An 18,464-nucleotide genomic window follows, 5' to 3' on the forward strand; every position below is an offset into this window, starting at 1 on the left:
ATTACATCTATTGAGAGGAAATTCAGGCTGTAATTTGTCTGGAAAGAATTTTATTTAAGTAGGGAAAGTAGTTCCATATTATGAATAGTTGCAATGAATGTATTTTGTTCTGAAAAACAAATACTAACAACGTGTGTAGTGATGGCATTGCTAAGATGAAAAACTTTTATTTTAACTGAGATGAAAGTAAATGACACTAAATTATTCCACACAGTGCCATGGTTCATTTCATACTGAAGGATTGTGCCACAGATACAAAACCATTTTGAAGTAAGTTGTTAGTAGCTTTTGTGGAAGCATGATTATGCTAGCTACAACGATGTTTAAATGTTTTTAATAGGTGAGTTTTAGCACCAAACCTCCATAACTGTGCTGTATCTGCTTAATGTCTATATCTTACAGATTTAACACAGTTGTAGATACCACAGTTTTGCTACATTGTGGACAGGATCACAGTGATTTTTGTTGGTGTTAGCTCTCTGTTAACTGTCTAGACTAGTGTTCTTCAAACTTTATATTGGTGGCCCCTTTCACACAGCAAGCCTCTGATTGTGCCCCCCTTTATAAAATGAGGGAGGGATTTAATTTAGTGGCAGCTCAAGGCTGTCAGCACCATGGAGCTGATGGCTCATGATCCCCATGTAACCACCTTGTGACCCCCAGTTTGAGAACCCTTGGTCTAGAACGTCTTCATCAGTTCCTCAACTCCACTGGATGTTAGTGTTTTAACATAACGAACTTGCAATCAACAAAACTTTGCCATTTGACTAATGCTGCTGCATTACCATTTGGTTCTCTTGAACCAGAGAGAACTGGGGTTTCCAGTAGGAACATTAGTGAATTTAAGGTGTCTTTCCCAATCAGATCTATAATCTTGCTTTTCTGCATTTCACATTAAAAATATTTCTGGTTGCTTTTCCACAGGTTTGTTCCTTTTCTGGTTACTTCTATTCAGATGTGACAGAAATGTGGTGATTAAACTTGGAATTATTTATCACATAGTTTATCAGATTTTTGGTTTCAGGAGGAAGGGAGAGATCTTATTGATCTTATCCTCCATGAGCTAATGTTTAGCCACTGTTTGCTTCTGATATAACTGTCCACACGGTCATCAGTCTCACATTCCAAAAATTCTGATTAGATTAAATCTACCGTGTCCTAATATCTCTTCACAGCCAACAAAACAGAGAACCATGATGCTGAGCTTAGTGACTTTACGAGTAAAAGGTTGAAGCTTGGGCAGGACATTCCCTCTAACTAGCCTTCATTTTGAATCATGTGACATTGCCCTGCCTTTGCAAATGTTTGACCTCTGAAATATCAGTGCTAGGGGCTATTTATTTATAGAGGCATCGATTCTTGGGAGCAGCATTAACAGAGCACTGAAAAGAGTCAGCTATTTGATGGTCCTAGTGACCCTCTACAAAGATTATGATATGAAAGGTGCAAATATTATTTTCAAGAAGATGCAGGTTAGACATGAGTCCCTGTGTTTGTGAATCAACCAAATATTTTTTTTTCCTCCTGACCATTCCAATATTGTGAATGAGTGTGTGTGTGGATATAGATATAGATAGGTGGATGTAAGCAGAGTCAGGATGAGCTCTATCCTGACATCTGGTGGTGAATTATGGAGAGTATGGAAGGGAATTTCAGGTATTTGCATTGGCACACCCACCTCACCTAGCATAGCCCACGGCAGCCTGGGATGGTTATTTTGACAGCTCTGGGATCCCCAATTTCTTTGTTATTGGGGCAAGAAGAATAAAGTGGTGTTACCCTGACTATGTGAATGAGGAACTATGAGACTGCTTTATGACAGAGATGACTCAACCTCAATTAAGTAGCACTTGCTAGACAAGGGACATGGGTTCCAAAACCCAGTGAATTGAGAGAGGTTGGGGACTGGTGTGTGTACCTGATGGTATGGGCCCCTTTTGAGGGCCTGGAACACCAATTGCACATCCTCCCCTCTCCACTGTTAAAGAGTAGAGCTAATTTTGATTTCATTAGGAGTCTTTCTAAAGGCTGCTGAGCTGAATTCATGTTGGGCCAATGGTGCACCAGGACCGGGGCTCCCCTACTGTGAGTTGAAATCGCTAAGAGTTGAAATCACTAAAGAGCTGGAATTACTGAGCTAAGAGCACTGAGTGCTGTGCTAACTAGTGGGGGAGCCTGAAGACCTATCGCTAAGCAGCTGGCAGAGCGGAGCAGTTTGCAGCATGTTGCAACAGCCCATGGAACAGTGAGCGGAATGGAGCGGTTTGCGGGGACGGTTGGAGTGGCTCATGGGTTGGCTGGAGGAGAGGCACAACTGGTGTAATGGAGCTGGTCATGGTGAAGGCTGCAGCAGAACTTCATGGAGAGGTGGAGCAGTTGACCTTGGCCCACATAAGGTGCCCCTTAACACTCTATGTGGGCCCTCCCCCCCATTTCCACCCAGGCTGAGAGGGATAAAACTCTGCAGATAAACTTATGAACTCTGGGGTGGCACTGACCAGAGACTTTTGGGTTGTTGGACTTTGGGGTGATTGGACTTAAGACCCTAAGGGGGAAAGGACATTGCCAAACGTACTTGGAGGTGGGTTTTTTGCTTATGGTTTGTGTTTTTAATCCTGTTTGTGGTGTTTCTCCAACATGATGCCACATTGTTTCCCTCCTTTATTAAAAGGATTTTGCTACATTCAGACTCCATGCTTGCGAGAGGGAAAGTATTGCCTCTTAGAGGCGCCCGAGGGGATGGTGTGTAAGTGTCCCAGGTCACCCGATGGGGGCTCGAGCCGGTTATGCATTGTGTTATTGAAATGGAACCCCTGGATACTCAACCCGGCCCTTGTTGCTCCCAACTCAGAGGGGCAGAAGGGTTATATATATAAAATGTGTGTGGAGAGGCAGCCTACATGGGAATAGTGCTAAACAATCCCACTGTGTGGCTGAGGCAATCTATCAGTGATAATCTCACAAAATATACATTTGGGGTGAATAGGAGCGGGATGTGGGTGGCAGAGTGAGAGAATATCTGTTTTTTCCCCTCGTGCTGTAGGTTTGCTCAGAGTTGAGAGAAAAATAAACACAGTACAGCAGTAGGCTCCGTTGATGCTTGTGTAATGCTGCTGACCTGTTGTCTGCTGGGATCAAACTTGGGACCCCTGAAGCTTAATGTGTGAGCCTCTACTGCATGAGCTAAAAGCCGCATTGATGAGGCTGTAGCAGCCTCATCAATCTCTGCATGGTTTAGGTACACTTGAGGGGGACAGAGCACCACACCAAGCAGACATGGGTTACACTTGTTTGATTCTTTCACGACCCAGTTAAGTTTCTGCATCTCCCCCATCTTTCCTTGTCCTTTCTTTGCTTTGGCCAAATTCTACTCTCACTGAAGTCGTAATTTTCTCTCTTACTTGGTAACAGGTTTGGGTCCTCCCGTAGCAGATTTAATAAATCAATTGATACAAGTTTATCTGGCCAAAGAGCTTCATCTGATTCACTTCAGTTTATTGCATACTATTTATATCAGGAGACGGTGCTATATAATTTCTCACTTACTGGTTCGTTGTCTTCTCACTTTGTTTAATTACTCTGTACTGTGAACTTCTTCAAAGAACATTTGTAGCAAAGTAAAACGTCAGAAATCAGATTTGTTAAATATGTGCTTTGCACTTAATGGATTATAATAGAAAAATTAATCAAATTTAACTACAAATGGACAATTGACCACCTTTCCTCAGAGAGATTTAGGAAGCAATAATTGGCGTACTTTTTCCAGAGTTATTGAAGTAGAGACTTTGGGAATTTGATATTGCGTGCAGTTTCCTTACTATTCAGCATGCACCTGTTCAAAGTAAATCACCCCTGCTAATATCAGTATTCTATTTCCAAACCTGGATATCCAAATGTGATTTAGCAGCATTTACATCTCCACTAAACTTCCATGTAAATGGTACTTCACTTGATTCTGAAGGGGAAAAACAAACCTAATACAGTGGAGTAGCACCTCTTAAAGGAATAAGCTTCTCATCACATAGATCTGGTGCTGACTTTTGTCTGGGTCCTGGGTTTTAAATATATTTGAAATCCAGTTATAATTTGAAGAAATTCTGTAAGTAAGAATATGAAATCAGACTTAAACAAATCCATCCGCTATGACAATTCCAATAAAAAGAAAACTTAGCCTGAAGTCATAAGTGCCCAAAGAATGCTGTTAGAATTCTAACTGAAAATTTAATACCAATAAATGATGTGTAGGAGGCAGTAGCTAGAGACACTCATGAGTACACTAAAGATTAGCTTTGAACCTGGATATCGTTTGTATTGTAACAGTGTAATGACCATAAGATACAGGCACAACTCAAGCAGTTAAAAAAAAAAAAAAAACAACCCTGCAAATATTTCAGTTAAAGTATATGCATATGTTTGTGGGACGAAAGGGGTCATGCTATTAGTGTTAGAACATACACAGGAAGAAGAAAGGTATTCATAGATTACAAGGCCAAAAGGGACCATTGTGATCATCTAGTCTGACCTCCTGTATTACACCAGCGAGGGAACTTCCACAAAATAATTCTTAGAGCAGATCTATTAGAGCATGCAGTCTTGATTTAAAAATGGTTAGTGTTGGAGAATCTCCCATTACTGTGGTAAATTGTTCCAGTGGTTAATTACTCTAATTTGCAGTCTGAATTTGTCCATCTTCAACTTCCAGCCACTGAATCATTCTCTGCTAGATTGAAGAGCCCATTATTAAATATTTGTTCCCCGTGTCAGCTGTGTAATAGTCACCCTTTAATCTTCTCTTTTTTAAGATAAATAGATTGAGCTCTTTAAGGTGTGATTTCTGATCCTTTAATCATTCTCATGGGTATTCTCTTTGAGCTTTACAGTTCATCAACATCCTTCCTGAACTGCAGGCACTGGAACTGGACACTGTATTCCAGCAGTCATCACACCAGTGCCAAACACTCACGGCAAGATGCAGTACAAATAGGTTGATTGGTGTAGGAAGTATATGAATGAACTAAGGCCGTAGTGATAAGAATGTTCAATCTTTTCAAGACTTGTCTGTCTCAACCTTTCTGCTTTGAGAATCCTTTAAAATATCACTTATATTTCTCATGGAGAAGGGATGAGCAGTGTCCAGGAACAGCTGTAGTTTGAATCAATGAAATTTTGAAAGGAGAATATTTGATATGTTACATTTTGTTGGGCACAATTATTTTTCCCTTTGGTAAAAGATCACCAGAGTAACCCAGTACTAGAAGAAAACTATTACTACGTAGCGTTTTGTTCTCCTGCTGCTTATTCACATATTTGTCACTACTCAATGGTGATCACACCTATCTCACTACATCCAGCATCATTTCAAATGGACCAAAAGTAAAATAAGTAGAGGGTAAGTGACATGAGAATAAGAGCCCTTTGAATATAAACTTGTATACCTTAAGTCCTGTTGTAAATATCACCATGTGGAAAACAGAAGATGGTCTGTGTTGTGTGTGCTTCAAACAAACAAACAAATGGAAAACCCCCATCAATGATCCTGAGTTATTTTTCACTTGTGTTGTGCAGTTTTTGTGAAATCTTGTCACAAGACTTGGTGGAATAATCATATTGCAACATACAGACAAATATGCCAAGAAAAAGTATTTTTCATTTTAGAATCATAAAAGCGTCCCTGTTATGGGAGCACCACGTGCTTTTGCTGTTGAAATACTTTGTTTGATTTTTTTTCAGCTGGCATTCATGTTTGTAGTTGCATACTCATGCTTATTCTTCAGAGCTCTTGTGTGGCTTGAAAGCTTCTCTCTCACAAAAAAATTGGTCCAATAAAATATATCGCCCACCTTGTCTCTTTCATATTCTGGGGCTGACACAGCTACAACTACATTGCATAGAACAATAATTTTGAGTGTCTGTTTGCTGGAGGAAGAAGTTACCTGTGTTCCTAGGATCCTTCATTCTAAAAGCGCTAGTGTTTTAGCCAGATCAGTCTCAGATTGAGGGAAGGGGACGTGTACATTACATCGTTAATGGTGAATCTTGGAATAAAGGACTGCTTATAATTATTAGAGTCGTGTCCAGAGCCATATGCATACCAAAGTTAGATAGTCCCTGGTCAGGATCATTGTGCTATGTGCTGGGCAATTGCGAAGGAAGGCATGCTTCCTGCTCTCAATAGCTTAGTCTAAAAAAAGTAAAATCCAAAGAGAGTGAAAATAGAGTGCAATCAAATAAAAATAAATAAATTTTATATATATGTGTGTGTGTGTGTGTGTGTGTGTGTGTGTGTGTATATAATATAACAATTTGTTTTTATTATTCTAAAATGCCATCTTTCTCCTGTGCCTATCAACCCAGCCTTCCTTAATGTGGTGATTTTCATATGAGTATTTTACTGAGCTAGTTTCACTTTAGGGAGGACTACTTAAAATTAGAGGTGTTGTGTAAATTTTGATGGGAGTAGCATTTCACCCTATCCTTTACGGATCCCTGATGAGCATCTTCCCCTTATGAACGTTGTGGACAACGTCCTCCCAGCTGAAGAGTAGCGGAAAAAGTTTCCTTTAATAAGGCAGTGGTACTCCTTAACTGGTGGTATTGTTTAGCATCTGCCAGTCCTCTTCAAATGTTCTGAATGCAATGCCTGCACAGTTCTTCTCACATTGGTTGTCCCATGGAGCTGGAAACTGGAGTTGGAAACTGAATCCTCATCGGTCGTCTTCTGCAGCGCACCAGCACTACGCCATGAGCAGACTGACTGGTGGGTAGAAATTGCACGGTAGTTTTAGTGTGAAATGTGTTTTGGTCCTGACTGCGCTGTAGAAGCTACCAAATTTTAGGTACTTGGCTAGAATATGATACTCATCCTGCATCCCCCAACCCTCTCTCCCCTCCCTCCCCCGCACCCAAAAATAACACACTCTCTGAGAATTTCCGTGGGTTTTGCAGAGTAGACAGGACTGATCTGGACTCTAGTATTGTGCTACAGTCCTGTAGAAGTACAAGTCTGTAGTGTGGCTCCAAATTACAGTTAAGTCAGGCTACACTACAAGACCAATCCATGTTCTGGGTTGATTGAACTTGTTTGGCAACTTGGTTTCGACACAGTGATCCCATGATGAGACCTTCAGTTGGAGGAAGTAGGCTGTATTACTCATTTTGTCAATCTCATGCTGTACCATAAAAGTTTTTTCATTTGATGCATGACTAAAAACTATGGCAGACATGGGACCCAGCCACTTCTAAATAAGTAACTCAGTGACAGAAAGGGAAACTTGACTCTTTGTTCGGGACGTGGTTTCTTTTGTGTGGTATAGTTTCATTTCTTGCTGGTGAACGCTAACACCTCAGCTGCCCTGTTAATAATAAAAGCATGTCTTTTAGTTTTATTATTTTTTTACAGCCCCATAATGTCTAATGGCTCAAATGAGACTGCAGTTCATAAACAATTTGAATTGTGCAAAACACTATTGTGAAAAACTTCTTGCTGGTATAATAGCTGCTTATGAATTTCAGATACATGGAAATTGAATATGGGAGGATTTCTTGTTTTTAAGGTTTTATTTTCCTTTCTTTGTCTGTCTTTCTCTCTCCCCCCTCTCCCCAGGGTGAGGGGAAGAGGGGATAATTGGGTACAAGTGGATGTCACTATTGAATGCCTGTCTTGTGGTGAAAAGGCTTTTTTGAAGAAGCAAGTTTTGACGGTATTTTTGAAAGGTCAGGTTCTGATGTTGCCTGATCTTCTCTGGAAGCTAGCTGGATCCTCTCAGCTGAGAATATTATATTTCCAGACGTTGTGCACTTCATTCTGGGCTTTGTGAGCTTCATTGTCCCAGAGAAGTGTAGCTGTCCTGGTGGCTTATAGATCAAAATTCTGTCTCTAATATTCCTAGGATTTGATCAGTTAATGTTGCTTAGGATCGAAGCTGTACACTGTTGTTGGAACCTGACTGGAAGTCAGTGAAGGAACTTGAGGATAGGCATGACATATATGTTCACTGCAGCCTAATTCATTGGGAAGATGAAATCAGATAATGTTTTGAAAAATGGTTAGATCAATAATATATTGGGAAACATGCACTGCTTAGAAGAATGCATATGGAAATTCATTCTTTTTTTTTACCATTTAAGATCGTGTGTTACCATTTAGACGTTCAGTGACTTGTGAATGTTTTGACTGTTACCCAGAATGCATACTTCCCCCCTCAAACCCCCAAAAGTGTGTGGGTTTGTGGAAGGACATACAGGGAGAAGACTATATCTAATTGAAAGCAGGAATAGGAATTTCTTTTTTATATTTCTTGATGGCTCTGAGCCTAATCCTGCAGTCTTTACACAGGCTAGACTCTCGTTATTTTTATTTGCGATATACAGTGTTTCTAAAGTATGGAAGGGTCTGAAATATCAGTCTGAAGTTGAAGTACTGCAAGCAAGAATGCAAACATGGCCAGCTTCATTGTTTACCATTTATACAATTTTGTAAGATGTCAGCTGTCATTGACTTTCGTGGAGTTGTATGTCTGTGTCTCTGTTTTGAGGACAGACAGAAGGGTTGTGTTGTGTGTCTAAAAGAGTGTTGATCAGAGCACAAATGTCTGTTGCTGCATTCTTTATTTTCAAGTGTGTAAGCTTTTCTAAAATAAACTTCATATCTTAAAAATTAGGTCATTTCCAGGCATGGGAAAGAAACGTTCTTTTTATTTATGTAAGTGTTCTAAAAAGCTACAAATGGATTCTAACCCAGAATTGGTACAGAAATGAGCCTCCAAATCATTGTTGGTAACAGTTCAGTTATTTGCCAGATAGCCTCTTAACTCTGAGAGAGCTCCTTTTTCGTCATTCCTGATTGAATTATGCCTGCTATTTCTAGATAGAGGAAAGGTTAGATTTTTCAGTACTCAGTAATATTTGCTCACTGGTGGAAAATGTTAACGTGAATGTTAAGATCTTTGTGACTTCTGACCTAGTTAATTTTCAACTAAAACATCAAGTTCTCATAGTTTAAAGTAGCTATAAAATGGTATTGAATCACTTCTGTTTTACCAGTGCACAAACTGATATTAATAACTTGCTGATGCAGTTTTTAGGTAGGGTGATAGGATGAGAGGGAGAAAGTATCAGGACACATTGGGGCCGGGAGGGGGGGCGTGTCAGCCGACGAGGAGGGGAAAAAGAAAAAACCCAAGTGCTGCCGGTGGAGCGAAATATCAGGACAAATTGCGTCCGGACCAAAGATCGGTCGGGACACAGGACAAACACCTAAATATCGGCTGGTGACACTATTTTTAGGTGAACAAGCAAACTGAATGCACTAGGTTATTGACATCGTTGGTTTTTTTGTTTTTGTTTTTTTGCCTTTGATCTGTCCAGGCAGGTTTACAACGAGTAGAAAATGGAGGTAAAATGCATACCTTGCAAAATAATGTCTTTATTCTCTTTTTCTCTAACAATTCTGATAACTATGTATTAAATCACTGTCCATATTTGAACTTGTGCTGTATTTTTAAGGATGGGTTTTTGCTTTCAGGATGAGTCTTGTATCCAAGGCGTGATGGGTAAGAAGAACCCCAAAATCTGTCTATACTAATGGATCTGAGAACTTGCTGTTACTCCATATTAAATGCAATCTAAAAGCATAGAGTAGCAGATGATCAGCTTTTACTCTGGAGGAAAGAACAAATATAAAATGAATCAAGTGATAAACAAAGGTCTTTCAGAAATGAGCAGAAAGGGGGGAGAGGGGCACGGTCAATCAAAGAGAGCCCTTCTCTGCAAAATATGTATATAGCCCTATAATTAATTTGCTTATCTATAATTCCTCGAGGTGTTAAGGTGCTGACACACATGGCAAGAGTGAAGCAGAGAGCAATTTATGCCTGTTCTAGTAGTATTGCTGTTACCTTTCTCCCACTTCCTTGTATTACTTAGTTCCTCTCTCCTCCTCCTTCTGTAGTTGTCGTTCACTGCCTGAATGGCTTTAGTTTACTGCTCTTGTGGCCTTAATAGGTTTATTTTCTAATTTGTGGATGTGACTTCACACCCATGCACTGGGTCAATCTTTTTTTGGGGGGGTGTTTTTATGAGGGGCTAATTGTGGAACTGAAAACTGCAATTCATGTTGTGTATAGTGTATTGCAGGATCTATAGGAAGATGGTGGTAAGGATCAGAATCTCACTTGATTATAATACACAGTTAAGCATATTCTTATGTTAAATGCCTATTAAAAAAACCAGTGATCCATATTTAGATAATTGGTATTTATCTCATGATCCAGAGTCAGAAATTATACAACAGAATGAAATACTTTTCATCACACTTGTGATTTATTACAGGCACTTAGGAGGGCAGTTCTCTGCTAGAAAAGTCAAATTAAAAATGCTTAGCATTTGCTTTTACACTGTCGAATATGCATCTAAATGGGAGGTGTGGCGTTAAGAAAAACTCATGACATTGATTTCGTGGTGTCTGTATTAAAGTATTCATTCAGTAATGAAAGTACATCTAATTTCCAGAGAATTACTTTGCTCACGCTGAAACAATCTGTGAGAGCATGACAAAATCTTCCCCTTTCCCTTAGTTGGGGAACAAGGTGAAGATTAAAGACAGAAATTCCCCATTTTCATCTAAGTGCCACTAAAAACACAAGCAAAGGAGACAATTGTTGATTCACTACCACAAACCATGCTCTTGTTTAGTAAAGAAACAAGAATACTGTGTTGCTTTTAATCGACTATACATATGTAGTTTTAAAATATCTTCTCAGCAGGATGTCTTGAAATGAGACCTTTACTTTGTGAACTGCTATAGAATATGGCAGTGGCTGTCAACCTTTCCAGGCTACCGTACCCCTTTCAGGACTCAGAATCTGATTTGGCTTGCGTACCTTCAAGTTTCACCTCACTTAAAAACTACTTGCTTTCAAAATCAGACATAAAAAATACAAAAGTGTCGCAGCAGACTAGTACTGAAAAATTGCTTACTTTCTCATTTTTACCATATAATTCTGGAATAAATCAATCAGTGCATAGTATATAGAGCAATATAAACAAGTAATTGTCTGTATGAAATTTTTGTTTGTACTGACTTTGCTAGTGATTTTTTATGTAGCCTGTTGTAAAACTAGGTAAATATCTAGATGAGTTGATGTACTCCCTGGAAGACCTCTATGTACCCCCAGAGGTACACATACCCCTGGTTGAGAACCGCTAGAATATGGCCACTAAAACAACTTGAATATATTCTTAAGGAGCTATAGTGAGAGAGCTTCTTGTTACATACTTTTTATTCAGAATGTTTTTTAGCGATAGTTGACATCAAATATGATGTCACAAGCTGTGTAGTTAAGTAAGTTACGATATTGTATGTGGATTTTTTGTAGGTTGTCATAACTGGTGGCGCGACATCAAGTGGTGATCAGGACACAGAGGACACAGAGCTGATGGCAATCTATACCACAGAAAATGGCAGAGCAGAAAAGGTATAACCTTTTGTTAAATACTTTGTAAAACTCATGTTAATATAAAATGACTTACTCTTGCTTCATCCTAGGGCCTGAGCATTCTTTCTAATTTAATTAAATTCACTGTCTACCTTCTCTGCTTCCACAAAATACACGGACTTACAGCCCCAATTCTTGGTTCACTGGGGTATTTGCCTTCCTTATGTCTGCAGGGTCAGGTCCTTGGTTATAGAGCTCAAGGAGCGATACAGCAATTAGGTTAGGAGTTAAAACACACAAACAGTTTCTTTAATTCTTAATATGTGGCTTTTTTGCCTTTCTGAACTCCATCTGGCCTTTTGCACATCCTCATATGCTGCTACACTCTGTCAAACTTGCTTCTGTTGAAGTATTAAAAGTATTACGTATCTAGAAGTATTAAAATGTATCAGCTTAGGGCTATTCTACACTGGCAGTGCTCAAGTGCTGCTGCGGTGCTCTCTCAGCACTCTAAAAAAGCCACCTCCACAAGGGGCATAGCCACTGGCGCTGGTGCACTATCTACACGGGCATGTTACAGCACTGAAACCTGCAGCACTCAGAGGGGTGTTTTTTCACACCCCTGAGCGAGAAAGTTGCAGCTCTGTAAAGTGCCAGTGTAGACAAGCCCTGAAAGGAAAGAACAAAGGACCACGGACTCAACTCCTCTGTAAATCCCAATTCAGTGAGTTCCTATGTGTCATGAGATTGCAAGATGTCCTCCTTCCATTATCAGTCTGCACAGCAGCCTCATAACTATTCCATGGTTGCTACTGTAGCCTCAGGACTGTTTCCATGTCCCATATGCTCCTCTTTGATGTGCATTTCAGCTGGTGAACTGCCGCTGTTAGTCCCTTCCCAAAGTGATTCTCTGCAGCAACATAGAAATCTATTTCCTTTTAGAGCTCTCTCTAAAGCCAACTTTCTGCAAACGAAACCTTGCCAATTCCAATGCATTTAGATCCCCCCAGTAGTACTCTATCATTTTGATCAGATGGGTAGTTTTAATCTTAAAATGTCCATAATAACAAGGTAAATGATATTTCTAAGTATTGATTCAGTCACTCTGACTTGGAAATTTTCAACAAGAACTTTCTCACCTCCCTGTTAGAAGGCAGAATTAATGAGAATTGCAGGAAAAAAGCCTGCCAGCAGGTGTTTTGGCATTAAGACTGTACTGATTTTTGTGACCTTTGTCTTGTGTCTCACATACTCAAGTTTTCTAATCCTTCTGAATATGAGGGCATTTTTTTTGTTCTTTACTGAAAGCATTGTGAACCCATAAATACATCCATAAATGTTCTCCTTGGATATTGCTAGTGGCATATTAACTATTCAAAGGGACTCTGTTAAGGCAACTAGGCCTAAAATTAAATCAGCTTGGTTTTGATTTCGTAGCATTTATCATAGAATCGTGGAACTGGAAGAGACCTCGAGAGATCATCTAGTCCAGTCCCCTGCACTCAAGGCAAGAGTGAGTATTATCTAGAGCATCCCTGACAGGTGTTTGTCCAACCTGCTCTTAAAAATCCCCAATGATGGAGATTCTACAACCTTCCTAGTCAATTTATTCCAGTGCTTAACCATCCTGACAGTTAGGAACTTTTTCCTAATGTCCAACCTAAACCTCCCTTGCTGCAGTTTAAGCCCATTGCTTCTTGTCCTATCCTCAGAGGTTAAGAAGTACAATTTTTTCTCCCTCCTTGTAACAACCTTTTATATGCTTGAAAACTTATCATGCCCCTCTCAGTCTTCTCTTCTCTAGACTAAACAAACCCATTTTTTTTTTTTCAATCTTCCCTCATAGGTCAGGTTTTCTAGACCTTGAATCATTTTTGTTGCTCTTCTCTGGACTTTTTCCAATGTGGTGCCCAGAACTGGACATGATGCTCCAGTTGAGGCCTAATCAGAGTGGAGTAGAGTGGAAGAATTACTTCTCGTGTCTTGCTTACAGTACTCCTGCTAATACATCCCAGAATGATGTTTGCTTTTTTTGCAACAGCGTTATACAGTTGACTCTCATTTAGCTTGTGATCCACTGAGACTCCCAGATCCCTTTCCGCAGTACTCCTTCCTTGGCGATGATTTCTCATTTTGTATTTGTGCAACTGATTATTCCTTCCTAAGTGGAATACTTTGCATTTGTCCTTATTGAATTTCATCCTATTTATTTCAGACCATTTCTTCCAGTTTGTCCAGTTCATTTTGAATTTTAATCCTATCCTCCAAAGCACTTGCAACCCCACTCAGCTTGGTATCGTCCCCAAACTTTATAAGTGTACTCTCTATACCATTATCTAAATCATTGCTGAAGTTATTGAACAGAACCAGACCTAGAACTGATCTCTGCAGGACCCCACTCGTTATGCCCTTCCAGCATGACTCTGAACTACTGGTAACTACTCTCTGGGAATTATTTTCCAACCAGTTATACACCTACCTTACAGTAGGTCCATCTAGGTTGTATCAACTTTGCAAGATAACACAGATAGAAAAAGAGCTAATAGGGTAGGGCAATGATTCAAACAGGCAGAATATACAAGAATGTAAAAGAGTCTTAGCTCTTCTGGTGCGTAAGATTCTTGTATATCGGTCTGCATGGGCAAAAACAAGTAGTTAGTTGAGTTGGCTCTGTTGACTTAGGCCTTATCTAAACAAGAATGTTGCCCCAGATTAACTTAAATGTTAAACCAATTTAAGTTAAAACAGTGGAAACCCATGTGAACATGCTTCTGACTAAGAATAGTTTATTTTGGTTAGCTTTAACACCTTTCCAATCAACTTAAATTAAATTGAAATCAACTTGGTTTATCCAAATCACAGTGGCCACACAGCCAAAGTTCTAGTTTAACTAAGGAAATAGTTGCATCTCTCAAGGATGGTGAAAAATCCACACCCCTGAGAGATGTAGCTATAAGGACCTTATCCCTAGTTTAGACAGTGCTAAGTTGACAGAAAAAAATTTTCTGTCAACCTAGCAACTGTCTCCCATGGAAGGGGATTACCTGTGCCGCAGAGAAGCACTGCAGTGGTGCAGCTGGGTTGCTCTAGTCTTTTCAGCGTAGACATACACCAACGCTGCTTAATATCCCACCTTTAATTTAAATAGTGAAGCTTTCTCATGGTGAGGAAGCCGTAGGTTAACCGCACTGAAAACCTTTCAGTGCCCACATAAACATAGTTTAATACCTTTAAGATTGTCAGCACAAGCGCAACACAGCCGACTCAAACAATCTCAATAAACTGTATCTATGTGGGCATTGAGGGGGGATTTAAGTCAAAATAAGTTGATTAGATTGAAAGGCGCATCTCTATTTGCCCAGGTAGACTGATCCTCTGAAATACCTGCTGGCTCACAAGAATCGACCAGTCAGAGCAAGAAGAGGTGATGTCTTTGGAGTAGTCTGGTGTCACTTATATGCCTCTGTTCTGGGTTGTCAGTGTGCATTGAGAATTGGGGTTTCATCTGTTGCATTAGGCTGCTTTTAAGTTTTGTTTTGTTTTTTGTTTTGTTTTGGTTTTTTTTGGAAAGGTGATGACAGATTTTTTTTTTTTTTTTAATGTGCTCTCATGCTATGTCAAATACATGGCATATGCTTGTCCATGTCATGCCTGAAACCTTTCATAAATGGGCAGGCATGAAATGATAAAGGTTGATCATTTCTGCCTTCCAAGTGTCTGTTTCTTCTTCTGTCCAAATTAGCTCTTTACCTTTTACAATGCAATTTTGTTTTATTGTTGATGGTTACATTGAACTCAAGAGACTGGGTAAGCTCTGCTAATTGCTCTATTAGTCTGCCACTTTTGTATTGCTAAAATCATATAGAATTTGGGGCCTGGTTCAAGTTTGGGCTCTTCTTAATCAACTTTAAGAAAAAATCTCACAGAATAGCCACTACTAGACACAGCAGCTTTTTGGTGCAAGAAGTAAGTTGTGGGGTTTTTGGTTTTTTTCCTCACACTTGACCTTTATAAGAGTTGCTCTGCTGTTCCAACTCCTTCTGATTTCAGCACCTCTCTGGATTGGACCCATGAATTTTGAAGTCAGCTTCGAAGAGACAGTTCTCTGGCGATCCAGGCACTGCTTTCCTCAGTCTTTGTGCACATTTTACTTATTCACAGGCTTTGCAGATTTTCTAATCTGGCATCTTTATCGTCAGATTTTCCTTTTGAGAAATATGTATTTCTAATAGGGATGAAATAGATCTTTCCTTTTTTGATTGGTGGAAAATATCTCACAAAAAGCCTTGAATCGGATAGTGCAAGAAGCTGCTTGCTCTGTTACAGTAAAAACATAATAGATGAGGTGGTGGCAAACATGAGGTATGTCTTTTTCCTTCTTTAGCGACAAGGACTACACCAAGTGATATGTAGGTTTTCACATCTCATCCGTTGAAACTGATTCACTGTTTCCAGGGGACATTTTCAAAGGCACAAAGGGGAGTTAGGAATCCACAACCTTGTGACTTTCAGTGAGAGTTGGGCGTGTAACTGCCTTTTGTGCCTTTGAAAAATTTCTCCTTAAACCTGCCCACGGGGCTACTTGAAAGAATTAAGGGTTTCTTAATCCTCGAGGGTGGAGTAGGGAAGGGCTTTACTCTATTCCATCAGCCTTATTCACGCTGATAGATAGAACTATAGGTATTAGTAGTCATTGTGGGATTACTCTTCAGTTGTGTTATATTCCTGTTAAACAAGTGGGCTTTCTATATTGAAACAAACAAATGTTGACTTTCATAGATTTTGTGAAACTAAAGAAATCTTGATTAATGTATTTCCACTAGTACTGTTGATGTTAAGCCATATAACTGACATCTTTGTGCTGAGTGTTAATACACCAAGGACTGGAGAACTTCTTCAAGGAAAATCTCGTTTGGGGCTTGAACCCCAGATGCCTTTAGACCTTTAATTGTCAGAAGCTGGGACTGGATGATGAGGGATAGATTACTTGATAATTGCCATGTTCTGATCATTCTCTCTGAAACATCTTGTACTGGCCACTGTCAAAAGACAGGCTATTGGCCTCATTGGACTATTGGTCTGACCTAGTATGTCCTTTCTTATGTTCTTATAACCTTCTCTTTTGTAACATAGACTCTAGCCTGAAATTTTTCAAGTGAAACTATATGGAATAGTATCAGAGGGGTAGCCGTGTTAGTCTGAATCTGTAAAAAGCAACACGGAGTCCTGTGGCACCTTATAGACTAACAGACGTATTGGAGCATAAGCTTTCATGGGTGAATACCCAGTTACATGGAATAGTTATTGATCTGGTGACCAAATTACCAGAACTTTTAAAAAGAACTAAAGAATATCTGACTTGAAGGTAGTTTTAGTTATAATCATATATTTATATTAGGTTTTTATAGAGATCTTTATAATCTAGTTCTGCTATTCATCTTTAAAATTTAGACTGAAAATAGGCAATGTTAAAACAGGCATCACAGTCTTAATTTGTCAGTGTGTATTTCTTTGAAATGATCTGTCTAATACTAAAATCACATACTTTATGGAAAGGTGTTTGTTAAACTATAAGACATAATTAAGATTTTGGGAAGAGCTGCATAGAGTCTTTTCTTTATTAATATTTAGTTAGTTCCTTGACTATCTCAAAGTCTTTAGAAAATCTAAAAGGTTTTTATCTGTAACTTTAGAAGGCTAATAATATACCAGCATCATTTTGGATTATATTGCTTTTAACAAGAACATTAGGTAAATATCTGAAACAAAGTCCACAATATATCAAACTGTCTAGATGTAGAAAACCTTTTATTCCAGAGTCCAACTGCGAACACTAAGCTTATTCAGAGAGGCATAAAGATTATTTCTCTGTTTCTAATATAATATTTTAACTGGCAAAACTCCAGTTTTCGTTACAGTACTGCAGAGATGAACTTTGGCAACTGGTGAGTTGTAAATTTTATCTGATGCTACTATTGCACCACGGGGATTAGGTCACATCAAGGCAAAGTTTGTATGTGATAGCAATAATCTGATAAATGCTTCTTAATATGCAAAATTTATTATGGTAAAATCACCATAATATATAGGTCTTCAGATTTGAAAGCATGCATTTGCTGACTAATTTTTCTGCATAAATTGTATTTTTATCTGTTCTCTACTGATTTCTTGTCAACTCCTTAACTCCTCATCCAGTTCTTGGACAGTTTAGCCAGCTACATGCCAGTGTAATTCAGATTGCATTACACTGAAAGAAAACATCCATACATTGCTTCAACACACTAAGTACTCAGTTCTGGGTACTACTTTTTCTGTCTCTTTCTTTTTTAAAACTGTACGTGAACAGGATTGTAAATAGTGCATAATATAATTTGTCCTATGTAGATGGTGAACTTTATCAGCTCTGCGTGATGTAGGAACTTGGTAGAGTTGAAAGGATAGGGCTTTATGCATTAGTCATCTAGTGTGGGAGATAATGGTTGACACTGTTATTTCCTTTATGCAAACATCTCTCTTCTGTTTCTCAATCACCTTTAACAACAGTTTCGGTATCAGTCACGTTTCTTTTTTTGTTCTATTTCTCATAAAATATCACTCATCAAAGACCAAACGAGAAAAAAGTTCAAAGTGAAGATAACTAAAATGTATATAGTCTGTGGCGAGTAAATATGCACGCTAACGTATCAGTCTGTAGAGTATGAATGCTAAATTACCTGGCGCCTGTTAGTCCCAGTATTAGGCCTGCCAGCCAGAGTGAAAATAGCTACACTGCCCTATGGCTCTAATTTAAAGAAATAAACACTTGCACACTGCTTATTGCATCATTGATTTAATTGTAAAGTGTTGTCAGTTAGCTCATCATATAACACTTTTGAAAACATATCTTGAATTATGTCTCTTGCATTTTTATCATTTTTCGCTTCTGGCTTCTCTCCACTTCTTTATTTTTTCCCCTTTATTAGATCGTCGTGTAAGTCTGTCAGTTATTTTTGGTGTCTTTCTCCTTTACTTCCATTATTTCCCTTTTGC

General features: G+C 39.0%; 1 protein-coding gene across 9 annotated transcripts in view; it reads left to right on the forward strand.

Annotated features, from left to right (window-relative positions):
* SLC23A2 (solute carrier family 23 member 2) overlaps positions 1-18,464 on the forward strand; it is a 123,965-nt gene that overhangs the window by 51,641 nt on the left and 53,860 nt on the right. For 7 of the 9 annotated variants that reach the window (XM_050939999.1, XM_050940000.1, XM_050939998.1 and 4 more), the window contains one exon: positions 11,376-11,474. In XM_050939999.1, coding sequence (XP_050795956.1) covers positions 11,376-11,474 — 99 coding nt within the window. Of the gene's footprint in view, positions 1-214; positions 271-6,616; positions 6,758-11,375; positions 11,475-18,464 lie in introns of those variants that run through there. The other 2 variants (XM_050940006.1, XM_050940005.1) reach the window with 2 other exon arrangements.

Source organism: Gopherus flavomarginatus, chromosome 2 (assembly GCF_025201925.1).
Source record: "Gopherus flavomarginatus isolate rGopFla2 chromosome 2, rGopFla2.mat.asm, whole genome shotgun sequence".
NCBI lineage: Eukaryota > Metazoa > Chordata > Testudines > Testudinidae > Gopherus > Gopherus flavomarginatus.